The 16,729-nt window shown below is 37.4% G+C and overlaps 1 protein-coding gene across 6 annotated transcripts in view; it reads left to right on the forward strand.

Moving 5' to 3' along the window:
* RAP1GDS1 (Rap1 GTPase-GDP dissociation stimulator 1) overlaps positions 1–16,729 on the forward strand; it is a 92,874-nt gene that overhangs the window by 51,193 nt on the left and 24,952 nt on the right. For 5 of the 6 annotated variants that reach the window (XM_054064915.1, XM_054064916.1, XM_054064914.1 and 2 more), the window contains 2 exons: positions 2,166–2,291; positions 14,797–14,943. In XM_054064915.1, the coding sequence (XP_053920890.1) occupies positions 2,166–2,291; positions 14,797–14,943 (273 nt within the window). The remainder of the gene's footprint in view (positions 1–2,165; positions 2,292–14,796; positions 14,944–16,729) is intronic. The other variant, XM_054064918.1, reaches the window with a different exon arrangement.

The raw sequence follows: 16,729 nt of genomic DNA on the forward strand, positions 1-16,729 counted from the left end.
CATGCTGATGCCTGTTCAGAGAAGGGGCTACATTATTGCTGACTATTTCCATATTTCCTTTCCACCTTTTCTTTGGAATCACAATATTACAGCTTCTTAGTGATAGCCCCTGTGTGACCTCCACGACCCAGTTCACTGATTTTGAGACAATGCTATATATGGATATTCAGAAACAACATTAACAATAAAAGAAGCTATTCTTTGTTTATCTATAAGTTTTAAAATTATTTAGCTAAATAGCCAGTAAAAAAATTTAAGAATAGAAATTTGAGCTTAGAAATGTTTCACAATGGTAAAGATTCATGCAAGTATATCACATGTATTTTCTATACTTAAAAAATTCATAAGTATGTTTGGAATATTTCAGTCAACTGTCCATCCTCACAGTTAGTCCTTTTAGGTCATACCTCAGAAGAGAGAAAGTTAAGAATAAAAACACTGTCTGCAGTAGCTCTACTGATTCCTATGCATGGCTTCCTGCAAGATTCTCTTACAGAGCATTTTAGCCAGTAGCTTTCAACTTTGAATACATACATAAAATTTCGGTATACTTTCCAATGTGCCCTTTTTCCTGTCAGGTTTTAAATTGGTGCTATGAGTACACTCTTCAGAAGAACTGGTATTTTACCTGTTTCATCATACAAAATAGCTTTTGTCTTTTTCTTGGAGTTATTAACAGGTGTAATGGAGGCCTCTGGCAGCCAAGGTTAAAGTGAAGGTATTATTATTTAAGCAATTATTATTATTTAAGCAATTATTTAAGATGCCCAGTGCTTTCAAGACTGAGATGAACTGGGTATTTCTCTCTGGAATCTCTGTTGAAGTAGTCACTTAAGCAGGATAGCAGAGGACACTTCATTTGAATTCTGTTGTTTTCTGTGTCCTCTTACATAAGAATACAAGTGTTTCATGGTTACATTGCACCTTTTTTAAACAAGCCTCAGGGCACTTTGTGAAATTTGTGTTATCAACATTCTACAGATAGTAGGCATTAACCCAGGTAGTTGAACTCATTTCCCTACGGTCATGCCATGCAGCACTGGCAGAGCTGGAAGTAGCAATCTCTGACTCCGTAATCTGGGCTTTATTGATAAAAGAGCATCTTTTTTCTTCCTGACTTCTTATTTTCCTTTCCCATTCCCCTCATCTGATGCTCTGCACACACACACATCTGGTCACATCAAATCTCTCTACTTGCTTCAGTGATTTTGTCGTGTTCCATCTCCTCCTTTTCACCTTTTTGTGCTATTGCTCTGTTTCACCTCTCCAGCTTACATCACTCTTCCTCCACCCAACATGAGCTCATGTTAGTCTATCCCATTTTTAATATCCAAACACACAAAACTCCCTTTACTCAGTCTTATCTCTCTGGCCATTTCCTTTTCAACTGTGAGCTTACTGAAGCTCAGATGCATTTGCTCTGTGGAGTTCCTCTCCCAGCTGTGGACCAAATTTTAAACCCTGTTCTGAGGTCTTTAGTCTCCTCCTCTTTGTGGGGTGTAGAATGACAGTGTATCATCTTCACAGTCTGTAATACTGCAACACAATTACATTTCTCTTTTGAAATCTTGTCCTCCTTTGGTTTATGTTACTCTGCCCTCAGTGGTTCTCCTAACTTCTTTAGTGATTCTTCACTGTTTCCTTCAAAGCATCTCCTCTCCCCTCCCCTCCCCTCCCCTCCCCATGTAAAGAGCCTGTTACTTAACTTCAATTCCTTTTAAAATTTTTTTTAAAAGCAAAGCTTTTCAGGAGTTCTAATTAAAGGAATAGAGACTAAAAAAACACTGCTTATTTTGAGTACGAATACTATTTTTAAGTCATCTTTTGTGTTATTTAGTTTAAATTAATTCTAATTTATGTTGAGTTTGTTAGGTGGAGGAAAAAGGTTGTGAATTCACTCTTCCTTTTGGCACCTCTTTATGGTGATAGTTTCCATGGACATCAATTAAATATTCTTAATTTCTTCTAGATTAATGAATAGTGGAAAGAATGTAAGCCCAGGTCCTGACTCAGGCTTATTCTGTAGAAACTTGCACAAGAACTTACATTGTTTGTCTGTGCATATGTTTATTCTCACAATAGGTCCGATTGCAATACCAGTGCAAGTAGACTGGAGGAAACTGAAAACAACTGGCTAGCTTTAACGTGCTTTCCATTGTTTGCAGAATTTATGCGGAATCCATGTGTGGATGCTGGGTTGATCCCTCCTTTGGTGCAGCTGTTAAACTGCAAAGACCAGGAAGTATTGCTTCAAACAGGACGTGCCCTGGGCAATATATGCTATGATAGCCGTGAGTGTTGAAATATGCCTTATTTTGTAAATGCTCTTGTAAGAGGGACAGGACTGTTTTGGTGTTCTGTACATTATGTACTGGGGGTAATTTTCTTCTTTTCTTGGTTTTTACTTACCGCATGACTTTTCTGATTGTACAGGATAATTGAATGTCACACTTGCATTATGCTTCTGTGACGGAAGGATTAAAAAAAATGTTTCAATATTGTAATACAACTGGATATAAGTATAGAAAAGATTTGTGAGCCTGGGTTTGCTTTTTATTAAACATAATGAACTACATTTTGAAGGAGCAGGTGCTACATACACAGAGGCCTGAATAGTTAATTTTTCCTCAGAAAGAATATTTCATCAGAGAATAGAGAATCAGAAGGGAATATTCATATTCTAGAAGTCTAGAGCTGTGCAGAGCTACATATGTGGCTGCAATGATACCTGAGCTATGTTGCCAGTTCTCAAAATTCATGTGTGACCAATCAATTGCTCCAAGATTATATAGTGTTATTTTTGATTGTCAGGGATTATGGCAGCAAGAGGTTGGTGGAGTTTTTTTAGCTTCTTGTGGGCACAATAAATTTTTGAGTTTTGAAATGCAATTGCGACTCTTTGTGCTGATTACATCTATGGATATGTCATTTGCAAAACCAAACTAGTAGTTACATTGTTTGGAAAACGCAGCCTTACTCTAAATATTTTGATAAAAGCCAGTGCATGATAATATATGGTACAAAAGCAGAGACACCAGGAACATCTCTGTGTGCATATGAGAGAATCAGAAGCCTTTGGATGTCTGCAGATGGGAAGTGAGATGACATTGTAAAATCATTATGTTATCTTGAGGTTTAGTGCCTTGTTTCATATGGCAAGAAATTTTCTTTGTACTGTATGTTGCATTTACTGAAAGTTATGCTGTTCTGAATACTGTCTTTTGAAAAATATGAATTATTAGTAGCCTTTCTCCTTGCTAATATTTTTTCGTCCTAGTTTGGACATTCACATTTTATACTGTTTTAAATTATATTGCCTTTGACCTTAGGAAAGTTAATCGGATTTTCCATGCTGGCATTTTCATTTACAGAAAACTACTGCTTGAGGATGTTAATGCATAATTCTTTCATTTAGGATTTTATTTAAGGTAACCAATCAACTGAACAGCTGCTTCCCCATGGAAACTTCAAATAGAAGCTGTTGAGCTTTCTATAACATAATTTGTTTACTATATTTTATTTCAGGGTCACATATGATAAAAAGCTCACTCCCAGTTGACACTGGTTTATTTCATATAGGTAAAATCTATGTAACTATTCCTGTCATTGTTGTTCAGCCCACATTTTTTCATTAAATGCAGTAAGGACACATAAAAATGGTTTTGTAATATCAGGTATTGTGGACTCCTGCTGGATTTTACAGAACAGTATTTATCCAGTACAGATAATCTGTATAACGCACCTTGTGTTTCCCTTCTGTTGAGCAAAGTTGGCACCGATAAAATCTACAAGAGGCAGTGATGTGTTCTGTATGCCATGTGTTGCTATGCTCCTGTGGGAGGACAATCGCTCCCTTCCCTGTGTATTCGAACAAGATTAATAAATAAAATGTAATAAAATAAAGATTAGCATCTTGGATTTGCATGGAAGAAGCTATTTACAGTGTTTATTTATCACATCCTTTCTGACTTTTCTAATATGTTACCTTAATGTGTAATAATTATGTATTTATGTAGTCTATCCTAAATTCTTATTTAAGACAAGTACTTTCAATATGCATGTTACTATAAAATATAATATGCTTTCATTTATGTGTCCTTGCTACAAAAAGCAATGTCTTAAGTTAGAGCAGAATGGTTAATTCTGCTGTAGATAAAGCCTAAAAATGATTTGCTGCCATCAGCTCTGGGAGTTGGGATATTAAGTTGAAGACCAGCATTATCCAAGTTGCAGCTTGGGATCAATTCATGAACAGCGTGATGTACATGCCTCAGCTCTATTCTGCTGGCTTCTTACCCCATAGACTGGGAAGACTCTGGTGACTTAAATCATGGGGCAGATTCAGTGCTTAGGGGACAAGGAGACCGAGACAACAGCTTTCAAGTTAGGCCTGCCTTCTTGCAAGACCCACATAAGAAGACGGGAGAAAGAAAAAACCCGTCTGTAGCTCTGTCTCCATCCTGCTTTGACACCCCAATGCAGTTTGTATAGATGAAAGATCAGGCCAACCAGATAAATTTTACTCAAAAATTTTAATGGAAGATAATGCTTTATTAAAACAATGGTCTTTTCTTAGCAGATAATATCCTCATCATATTTTTTACCTTTATGTACATCCTATCTTAATCTCAGTGATCTTTCCGCAGGTAGTTTGTTACACGTTTCAGTTTGGAACTGACTGACAAACTATTTTTCTGTGTTTTTATATAGCATTAGGCACACTATAGAAGCTACCATAATTATATTGGAAAAATTATAATCGTAAAAGGAAGCAGAAGATATTAGGATATTAGAGCCGCGTTCAGTAGCCATACAGACCAGAAAGAGTCATTCTGATTTACTTCAGCTGAGATTAGATTAGACTTTTGCCCATTAGGAAATAATTCCCTCTTGCTGTTTAGAGCATCCACGTATTCTGAAATCTATCAAAGAGAAATAAGCTCTCCATATATCTTGTAAGGGAAATGAAAAATTTCTCATTCTGCCCTCCCGTAATATTCATATAAATGGTAATGCTTAGAAATCTCCTTGAGGAATCTCAAAGCTGTTTCTTTTTGCACCCATCCACAACCTTCTTTCTTCATGAAAGCACCAGGCTGGGTACATGTTCTCACCAACCATACTTCGTGGTATAAACAGCTATAGAATTGGAAAGAGACTGAAAAAGCCAACTAGTTGTATAAAGGCTGTCTTCTGACAGCTGCTTATCTACGTTTTTTCTGCAGGAAATTTACTGGATCCTTCTCTCATTTCCCAAGCTGTACATTTCTTTGTTATCTACCCAGTCTTATTTTTATTGATGGCAAGACTCCTTTCTGAATTTAAGCAATGTGGCCTTTCGCATAGAAGCAGATCACTCTTGATCCCAAACTTAACGCCAGACCATGAATGTTATACTACTTCGTGTTAGAAAGATCTTACATGTGCTGTAAGTTCTGTGTACTCAGCTGCTCATCCTATAAGGATATACAGACCTCTTGCAGTGATCTGCTATGTAAGGCTAAGTACAAAAATAAGAAACTACTCGATTGTACAGTTACATACATCTCCTTTCAGGAGATGAAGTTAATTTCAGGATCTAAAGCAGAAAACCAAATGCTTGTGAATTAAACATACTGGAAAGCAGTCAAATTCGGTTTTCTTAAAAAAAATGGCATAACCTTTTTAAGTACCATATGGAAGACCAGCAGAATCCTAGAACCCAACTAGTGCTGATAATGACACGCTACTGGCTAATCATGTTTATGAAGGTCACCCTGATTCATGCAGCATCTTAACCACCGTCTTTCTCTTTTCATTGTACTAGACCCTATCAATTGCAAATGCCATCTACTAAGCTGTTTCCCAAGCAATATGAAATTGAGACCAGAGACTTTAACTTGTTGCTTGAAAACTTATTGTTTATGACAGCTTACAGAGAATTAGAATTCTTGGTTTTAATTGTACAGTGTTTTACCTTTAGATCTGTTCTCTCTAAGGCATGACAGAGTCTTAGAAACAGCATTTTAAGAAGTCCTTGATAATGCAGTATTCTTTCCACGCCCCTGCAAGCACAAGTATTGCATCAGCTAGAAACTAAGCATACCATATGCGTGCCAACGCATGCTTTCACAGTAATGTTTAGTACTTATCAGCAATTAATCATGAATGTTCTTAGGAAGCTGCTGAACAATATTATTCTAATTTACTTATTTTATAGCTGGCCTAAATGGAATCATAATGATGAGGAAATCTTCCTGGAGCATCAGAAAGAGCCATTTGAGTTAAAAAAAAAAGAACTCAAACCAAATTGCCATAGGTTTGCAACTTCTCCCTTCTTTAAGACAGAAGTTTGAGGCCCTGATTTCCTGTTTGTCCTAAAGAGTGTAGGTATGACAGGTCCTGCTTTTTTTCTGCAGTGCAAATATTTTTCTGGTTTTTTTCCAGGAAGATTATTTGAATTAGCAGATTAGATGAGAATTCTGTTGGTACAAGTACAAAGAAGATTTTTTCTGATTCCTTGCTTTCTCCCCCTTCGGCGTTTCATTCATTTTGGCATGAGGTTTAACAAGGCCAAATGCCGGGTCCTGCAGTTGGGGCACAACAACCCTGTGCAGTGCTACAGACTAGGAGAAGTCTGGCTAGAAAGCTGCCTAGAGGAGAAGGACCTGGGGGTGTTGATTGACAGCGACTGAACATGAGCCAGCAGTGTGTCCTGGTGGCTGAGAAGGCCAATGGCTTCTTGGCTTGTATCAGAAATGGTGTGACCAGCAGGTCCAGGGAGGTTATTCTCCCTCTGTACGCGGCACTGGTGAGACCGCACCTTGAGTACTGTGTTCAGTTCTGGGCCCCTCACCACAAGAAGGATGTTGAGGCTGTGGAGTGTATCCAGAGAAGAGCAACGAAGCTGGTGAGGGGGCTGGAGAACAAGTCTTATGAGGAGCAGCTGAGAGAGCTGGGGTTGTTTAGCCTGGAGAAGAGGAGGCTGAGGGGAGACCTTATTATTCTCTACAACTACCTGAAAGGAGGTTGTGGAGAGGAGGGAGCTGGCCTCTTCTCCCAAGTGAGAGGGGACAGGATAAGGGGGGATGGCCTCAAGCTCTGCCAGGCTGGACATCAGGAAAAAATTTTTCACGGAAAGGGTCATTGGGCGCTGGAACAGGCTGCCCAGGGAGGTGGTCGAGTCACCTTCCCTGGAGGTTTTTAAGGGACGGTGGACGAGGTGCTGAGGGGCATGGTTTAGGGATTGTTAGGAATAGTTGAACTCTATGACCTAGTGGGTCCCTTCCAACCTAGTGATTCTGTGATTCACAGTATTTAAATTTTGTGTTTTTCTCGTATTTCAGCAGACTCGGAGACATCTGCTTAGTTTACAGTCAGAATAGAAGGCATAGAACAGAAGGTAGGTGTTTCCAGAGTCTTGAAGGTCATGAACAGACTTGGAAAGGAATCCTGTTAATCACTAGATCTTGCTGCCACCCTGAAAGCAAGTTAAAGATTCAGGCTTCGGTTAAGAACTGAGCTATTTCTTCATACTTCAAGAAAAGACAGGAGAAAAAGTAAAAACATGGAATTCTCCTAATATTTATGAAAACTAAAACAAATCTCTTATCAGGAAGAAAAGCAATTGGAATTCCACTGACAATAAGTGAACAACACTACATCTGCAACTCCCTCTTCCACTTTTCAATTCAACCTCCCCTTTTTATGTCTGTTTTTGATTTTGCCTATTAAGATACTTGAAATTGTTCACCCTTATAGATAACTGCACAGTCATATGATGCTTTCAAGCCCCTCAGAAAACAAGGCTTGTTAGTTGAGTGTATAGAAATGGCCAAAGTGTCTAGCTTATTCCACTTTGTTTAGAAAAGTAGGTGTTATGTGACTAAAAATATCAACTGTCACTAAATCAGCAATGGAAGAAAACTTCAACTGAATTACCGTGAAAAACAGAAGAAAGAATTTGGTAGCATCTTGCTAAGCATTGCTTATGTGTAACTGAAAAGTGTTTATTAATTTTGGTTAAGCTTGCAGCCATTGTTGTTATTCATTTAACTTGGTGTTTTAATAGTCTAATTGGATAATCAAAGCTTCTTAAATAATAATAATGTAGAATATAATTTTATGTATTCTCAGATCCATTTCTCAGATTTTTGCAACAATATATGCATCCATGCATATATTAACTGGGCCAAGCCTTTCAGTTGTTTACAAGATAGCTACATAGGCATCTGATTTTATAAAGCATTTCAGACAGTGCAATAGTAGCATAGAGTTAATGTACAACATGCAAACCACCTAAATTTGGTTAATATTTTGTTGCATTCACATGTAAGGAATACTGTGCAACTCTAGGAAACAGAAGTTGGACATTATTGGCAAAGAACTTTATTAGTAAAATATATCCCTTAATGCAGTGAAGCTCTTGAATGTCTCAGTGAGAGGACCAGAACTCTGTTTAGTTAGAGGGGTTTTATAATACTGCTTGTATACTAATATGGTCAAGAGACAGTACCACCCAAAGGAAGTTGCAGCCTAAGTATTGAATCAAAGATAGTGAGAGAAGAATTGGTTAAAACTACAGATAGTCACGAGATGATTAGCATTAGCAATAACAAAGTTGTGTTTCTGTCATGTGAAGTGCCATTGTGTATGAACAAAGTTGGTCTTTGAGCTTCCTTGATCCTGAGACTGCTGTGTGTCTCTTAGTTGTCCAACGAGTAGAATAGCCTGAGAAGTTAGGGTGGATGCATTGAATACTCTCTCTACCACAGCATTCACATTTTGCTGAAAAAAGCATCGCTTACCTGAGACTGTGTCCGCTTTATCTTTGGCACTCCTTGGCCTCTTAAGTGTGGGCTGTTCTGCAGTTGTAGTGCATTGCTAGTTGCCCTTCAGTCAAATCTGTAGGTTGCCATCTGCTAAGGAGGTGAACAATACCTCTGCTAAGGTGCTACAACAAAACACTTTGCTGGTCTTTCTCGGGCGGAATCCTACAACCTTTCAGATGCAGGAATCTTCTGCAGATCAGCTCCTCCAGGCAGGCTGCATACTAACAAGCAACAGCCTGCATACTGCTGCTTGGAATTGCTTTAGAAGGCCGGGTCCTCTTACTCCCCCTGAACTTCATGATCTGGGGAAGGATAGCACTGACCCCAAACCCCAGGCTCACCCCAGCTTTTCCTACATCCCAGGAGCATTTGTTACTTTCTCAGTTCTCGGAATAATTTTCCTTCTTCCCAGGTCCTAGTAGGATCCGCAGATATGCTCTAAGGATTTTGTGTTTCATTACATATTTTGCAGCTTGGGCTTTTCCCAACCTACTCCAAATCCCCATGAGACTACTCCTCTGGCTGCTTTGGTGGATACCCACAGCTCCTTGGAGGTCATTTGGCTAGCAGTACCACTCACAATATCAGGCTAAATCTCTCACCAAGCTCCTTTAAGCAGCACCCAGCAGAATGCCCCTGTTCTGCAGTAGGCTGTGACCATGCCATGCTCAGTTCACACACTTCTCCTTGGAGAGTTTGAAACTGAGAGACAACATTGCACTCGAGGCCTGGGAGTAAAAATTCTAAATTAATTGCTGTGTGCAGGTTTGGTCTGTTAATAGCATGAGATGCCATATAGCCTATTTGCCAGTGTAGAAAAACTGCCTGATGTTTTACTGTATAATTGGATTCCATGATTTATTTCATGCTGTATGAAATAATAAGCATAGGCTGGCTTCAGTTCTGACTCATGCTCTCATAAACATAGAGTGATTTGTTTGACTGCAATGGAATTACTAAGCAGTTGCATAGAGATATAAAATCAACTGAAGGATTTGCTGTAAGCGTATTGCACATGGAAAGGAAGGTAGAGGGAAGTGCCCCATACAGCTTTGAGAACCGTTACCTGATTTCTAGATATCTTATAAAACTTTTTCATACTGCTTGCCTTCTTTATTTTCAAACAATTCAGTAGTAGAAATTGACTGCCCCAATAAACTTCTGTAGAGCATGAATTGGAGAAAAGAGAATTTGGATTTCCAGTTGCAAGATAAAACCAGAACATTTCAAAATACAAATCTTAAATTGGAAGATCATTTTTAAGAAATGCTGACGAATAGTTTTTTAGCTTATTAGCTGAGAATTGGGTGTATTGCTTACATATATAATCAATGTTACAACATGGTAACTTCTGATTTCTAGTACATTTTAAAGGCTGAATCTATTTTATGCATTTTGAGTCTACAAGACGATATAGGGTTCCTATCATTGCATGTTAAATTGTATTGTGAAACACAAAAATCACATTTCAGAATGAAGATACAATAACAAAAGTTTGCAAAGAACTGCTTGGAAAGTAGTGACACTGTGGCCATCATAATGTAAAGATATGACAGGCAAAAGTAACACAGAGTGTTCATACCTTACCTTTTTGTGAGAAAAGACTGGACAAGCTTTCAAACAACTGTCTAGTAGTGTATCACTATACCGAACATCATTTTTTATGCTTTTACTTAGTCGTTATTTAACTGGCTATGATACCATCATCACCAGAATTGTAGACACCTACCTAATTTTTACCAGCCTGTGGGTTTACTCACCATATAGACACTTACATAATGGTGTGCGTCTTTGCAGGACCAGGATCATTTCTGAAATACAAATTACTTCTAAACTGAAGCTTAAATATTAGAGATGATGAAAGGGAAAGTTTAGGATTATGGAGGAACTGAACCAATATATTTTAAAACAACTGAAAAATAGACTAAAACGCAAGTTTTTGGAACCAGCTAAAACAGTGCTGGTTTTTTTTCTTGTAAAGACACAGCTCTGTATCTTAATAGAATGTTAATAAGAAATGGTTTTGTCCCAGTCTGTATGAGACGCATCTGCTTCTTTAAATGTCACTTGGATAGGCAGAGCTTAAACTGTATATTTGAAAAAGGGCCCAGTATGAAAACAAGAAAGCTAATTTAAGGTTTAGATTAAAAAGCACCAGGTGAGCTATTTACAAAAGTGTTTTCTAATACCCACCTAATACTGTATCTCAGCCCTTTACCTGATGTAACTATGCTTTCAGAAAAAGTAAACTTACACTGATGATGAAAACCAAAATATTTGCATGTGTGTTAGAAATAACTCTTTGGCTGTGTATAGCTTATGCCTTACATTGTTTTCATACTGTAAGCTGGTACTTAAATTCTCTTTTTCTGTTAACTTTTTATGACTTGGTGATTTGCTTTAGGGTTTAGTAAACTGAGGAAGAAAACGCAAGGGAAAATTATGCAAACACATCTTGGGAAAAACAAATTGAAACTATTTTTAAGAGTAGCATTTTAAAAAAACTGTCAGTCATATGCCTTAAAATAAATGTTGGTCTTTGACTTAGGCATCCTTTGGAGCAGGCATGGCTGAGCCACAGGGAACTTTGACAAGATTCTTCACAGGGCAATAAGAGCGCAGTAATTTCATAATCCACATTAAAATCCATTTTTTTCTTAAAACTCCAGTGAGCAACTCAGGATAGAACAATAGATTAATTCTTAGGCATGGGAATAAATCTTACTGTACATTTTGTAGGAAAAAATTTCCCTCTGATCTCTTGGATTGTTGTCCTTTTGCCTTCTTTAAACAGTATTACTTGTATTTAAAAAAAAAAAAGCTGTACAACAGCGTTGCCCTTTGTAAGACGTAGTGAAGCATTTTTAAGGAGAAATGTGAATGCTCTCATTAAACTGTTCAATCACTGATCTCGTAGGAATAGCAAATGTTTATTTAAAAAGGTCACAGGAAGAAATTTCAACACAGCTTCTGGGAGGCTGGAAGCATGTTAAGTGTGGGAGTTCATAGAGCTCCTGAACTGCAAGGTAATAGTTGGAATGAGAACAAGACATGGCAACATGCTGTGATCTTGTTTTGACTGTAAATGATTTGGAGTTTGATGAGTATTCTTATGTGCAAAATCTGTTTCTTAGCGACGGAGGAGGGAGAAGGGGGTTAGTAATAAGTACATGGAGCATACTGAGTCAGAAATACACTTTTTGCTTAGGGATGCAATGGAGTGTCGTAGCCTGAGCTTGGAGTGGGTAGTCAGGACCTTCAGATTTTTCCTCCTACATCTTGTATAGGATTCTTTGTGGCCTACACTGATGAGCTGAGCGTAAGAAGGCAGCACCAAGAGATTCTAATTATAGTGCTCATCCAGGTCTGTTCTTCACCCAGCTGCCTTGGGCACAGAAGCAGCTGTGAAAAAGGTAGAACAACACACTCAATTGAAGCATCGCTTTTATGAATGTACCATCCTGTGGTGGTCATGTCGAAAGTCTGGCACTTATAGCCTGACACCTAATCGGGAGGGATCATGGAGTGCATTTTACCCTAACTTTTTGAGTTTATTATAAAGACAGATAATTTCTTTGAGTGAGATTTTTTTTTATGAATCTTTGTGCTTTACTTTTGCTGTCTGCAAAGCGAAAGCTGATTATCTGTGAACCTAACAAAAATATTATGTGGATAAGAATTTTATCATGTGTTTGCAGTGAGAGACTATTATGTACCTAAAGATACAGCAGTTTTTGATATATAACTTCTTTGACAGACCAGAAAGAATGGAAGTAAAAGGATATATGAGTTAGGTTTTCATATGTTGTAAGATACTATCACACAGTTGTTTTCGGTGGAATTGTGCCAAATTCCATCCAGGTGAAGAACTTGGCTTGCAGCTGGTTTTTTTTGGTTTTTAACCCTTGCCCAACTTCATATTATTTTTCGCTCAAATATTTCGTATGCAGTTCCATATCAAGACATGGGAACAAGCTTGACATCTGATTTTTATCAGAAGCTTAGTTTTATCATGGTTTTAGTTTGTTCGTTGCAATTGCATTATAATTGAGGACCGTATTCCGTCCATCTCATCTAGAATCAGTGATTCAGTTTCATTTGGCACACTTGTTTTGACTCACCAGGTGAGTCAAATACAACCTATTGTATTTGCAAAACTTTTGTAATTAAAAAAATGAGAAGAGGACACATAAGATAGGATGCTGGAATGTTCCAGCCAAGTGTGGGTTTTTATTCTACTGATTTCGTAAATGTAAGCACTAAATCTGAACAGCTGACTGTATTGTTTTACTATATTTTGGTGGACTTCTTTCATTTCAACATCATGCCTGTATTTGTCACTGCATCAAGGATGCGAGAGATTGATTTATTTTATATTTCTTCTTTTATAATCCTCCCTTGACACAGAATCTTATCTTGAATTTGTTTGACTGTAAGCTAACAAAAGTTGCTTCTTTTTCAAAATGGAATATACATACCTACAGTAAAACATAGTCCTCTGATGTCCTGATCATGTCCAAGGTGGAGACAGGCTTGACAGTGACAATTTTTCCTCCGCTGCATGTGTCTCAGCTATTCTGCAGAACACTTATTAATTTGGTGATAAATATAGTAGTTAAGATCCACCAAGAATTACCCTTCCTCCTTCAGCTCGAGTCAGCAAACTATCTGAAGTCCCTATATATACACCCCTCATGTATATGTATATTTTTATTTATGAATATATATAGTGTAGGTGTGTATACAATACTTATAAACCTTTTTTGTGTATATATATAATATGTAAGGGGTATAGATGCCTCATAAATAGTATTAACAAGAATTGGAAAATTTAGAAACTTCTTTTTGCAGAGTTATGAAACATTTTATATTGGAAGAGCATATTATAAATGTGGACAACATTGGGTTTCATACTGAATACATTTCAGAATAAGGAAAACGTGGTAGCTTGATCTCTGAATATGGTGGGGAAAGAAAGTAGTAATGATAGAGCAGTGAATAATAAGGGAAAGAGGAGATTTGCTTTGAGACCATTAAGAAATCGGCCTGGAGTGGGGGTGGTGTTGTCTTATTTTGCAAAACTTTTGCTTTAGTGATCTTCTGCTCAAAGTTTTGTTTTCATCTATATTTTCTAGTTGATTCCAACTGTAACTCACTTGGAAATTGCTCCTTTTGGAAGCCCTGGAATTTAGCTCATTGACTGTTGTCTGTCCCCAGTTGCCTGCTGGGAAAGGAAGGGGTATTGTTGATTACTGTAATAGAAGGCCAATTTTTCCTTTATTCCTACACTGCTTCATCAAGCCTGACTTGTCATATAGAAGGAGTTCCGTACAAAGATTATGGTGTGTTATTTATGAAACCTCAGAACACTGTAGTCTGTTATAGATGCAGAGCAAATTTTTCTTTTAGTCACATGAAAAGAATCCGAGAGCAGTGTTAAATTTCAGGTATGGATGGATAAAGAACCTGCTGTGTAGCAGAGTGAGTACACAATCAGAGTTTGTGTCTGAGAACTAGAATATCTGCTTTGTCTATTTTATTCGTCATTTTATTTTGAAGTAACCCAAGCAGTTTGGTTTTTTTGTTAGTTATTTCTCGATCTGCATAACAGCAGGTGTAATTTACCTGGTCCACAAGGGTGTATGGACTAGGCTTTGTAAAGTGCTCAGAACCTATCTCTGGCAAAACTCAGTGTGTCTTCAGAATATTATTTATCAGCTCCAGCAGCTCTGCCTCAAACATTGAACTTGTTTACAAAGGTATTAGTGCCAGGTGGTTAATCTCTTTTGTTGTAGGTGTTTTCAATTTACTAGCTCTGCTGAAGTAAAAAGCTGGCTCTCAAACATCTCTCTAGATGAATTTGGCAACACTGGAGGAATGACTTCACTCTGTTTAAAATCTTTGTTTTGTATGATTACTGTTATGTTCGGGACTCTGTGATGGGTTTTGGTTTCATTTTTTTTTAATGCAACTCTTTGTTTTACAGATGAGGGCAGGAACGCAGTTGACCATGCAGGTGGTGCACATATTGTAGTAGACCATATAAGGTCACTGTGCAGTAAAACAGATCCAGCCAGTGAGAAGCTCTTGACTGTCTTTTGTGGCATGCTGATGAACTATAGCAATGAGAATGGTAAACAACACCGAAAATTTGCTTTATGTCTACCAGGAGAACAACCCCATCAAAAATGAAAAAAGATAAAAGTTAAAGTCAGCTGTAGGTTTACACTGTGGATACTAACAAACACTTAAGTTATTCTGAAAAGATGACGTACTTCAGTTCACATGTACAGTTTTCTGTTCTAGTAAAACTGTATTCCTAAAAATACTAGATATCCTTGTGATGCAATTCCATATAACGTACTTTATAAAGTTTGAAAGTCAACATCTGGAATTTACTTCTTTGTCTAAAAGAAATACACAGATATGTATCATACACCTTAGGATAAAACAGATTTACAGCAGTAAACTAGGAGGCTACTTTAATTCCTCTCTTTTTCATTTAGAATCAAACAACACCGTAAGACTAATGTGTTGCAGGCATGCAGTGTTGTCTTGTTGATTATTTGGGGGTATATATGCCAAGCAGCTTTTTTTAATAGTCTTTCACCCTGTGAAATGACGTGTTATTTCTTCTAAGATAAATGGGGAATAAATTATGTGTATGTTCAACACTGTTCTTTGTCTACAAAACGTTTTGATGTTCTTTAATGATAAATTTATATTCATTATCCCAATAAGTGGAGATGTTTAGGGACTGGGATAAAACCACAAGATAGTATCTTAAATGCACAATACTCAGCCACTGAGAGTGAAAAAATAGTGCTCTACATTAGTTGTACAAATGTACTGATGTTTTAGTACCTAGTCTGCTTCTGCACACAAGTGTGGTAATATGCCAAAGCAGATTTTATGGCATTCACACATTCTCAAGTTTTTCAGAACTTGACTCTTTAAGAAAATCAGGATAAATGAGGAAAGCTGAAGAGAGGCAAGAGAGGCTGTTCTCCTGACTTGCAATGGCATAGATTGCAAATGTAGTTTGCTAATCACATTTTTTCTTCAATCATGCACATTTCCAGAATTGTAGTCTTTTGTCTTAGGAAGAAATAAATTCTATATTAGCCTTTCACTATTTCCTTAAAGTTGTCACTTGCTGTAACTCACTTTCCAAACCTGTGTCCTTGAAACTCTTCTAATTTTCAGGATGATCCACAGGTTTAATTTGTTTGATTGTTTTACCTGTACTGTATAAATTTTTAATCTGCTTTATCATCTCTTCCAGTGTAGTTTCTTTGTTTTCTATGCTGTCTCTCAGCTCTTAGTGTTACTTATCCACCACCGAATATCGTTGTTCAATGTGTTCCATTTCTTTCTCTCGTTCCTTCCTCTTTTCCTACTGTTATCTATGAATACTTGTTTACAGTCCTTCTTCCTTCTCCAAATAGCAACTTTCTAGTTCCTTTATCTCATGTAGTTTTCAGAAACCGTTTTGCTTGATGTCTGTGTGTCACAATTTATTGCATTTCTACTAGTAACTCCCTGGTTTTCTTCATTTGTTAAAATATTTGGAGCAAATAGATCATCTCATCTCTAAGCTACCAGAATCCTCCGAATTAAGTAAGGGTAATGAGCATGCAGTACATTTGGTAGCTCAAGACAGACCAGTCCAAAAGCCCTTTGTAGAAATACTGTATCAGTTTTGCCTCAGTGACCAAGCCCTCAGTAGATCTTCCCTAGGAAAACTAGTTATGAGATAAATCTCCCAAACAAACATCTTCTGAACAATTTAACTGTCACAAACATTGAATGAATGACTCATTCTATCTAGTAAGTTAGCTTTTTCTGATGCAATCAATAAAGCAGTTCTGTAGTTAAGTGACAGCTAGGATTCACTAGCTGCTCTGTACTCTGCTAAA

The sequence above is a fragment of the Cuculus canorus genome, chromosome 4 (genome assembly GCF_017976375.1).
Source record: "Cuculus canorus isolate bCucCan1 chromosome 4, bCucCan1.pri, whole genome shotgun sequence".
NCBI lineage: Eukaryota > Metazoa > Chordata > Aves > Cuculiformes > Cuculidae > Cuculus > Cuculus canorus.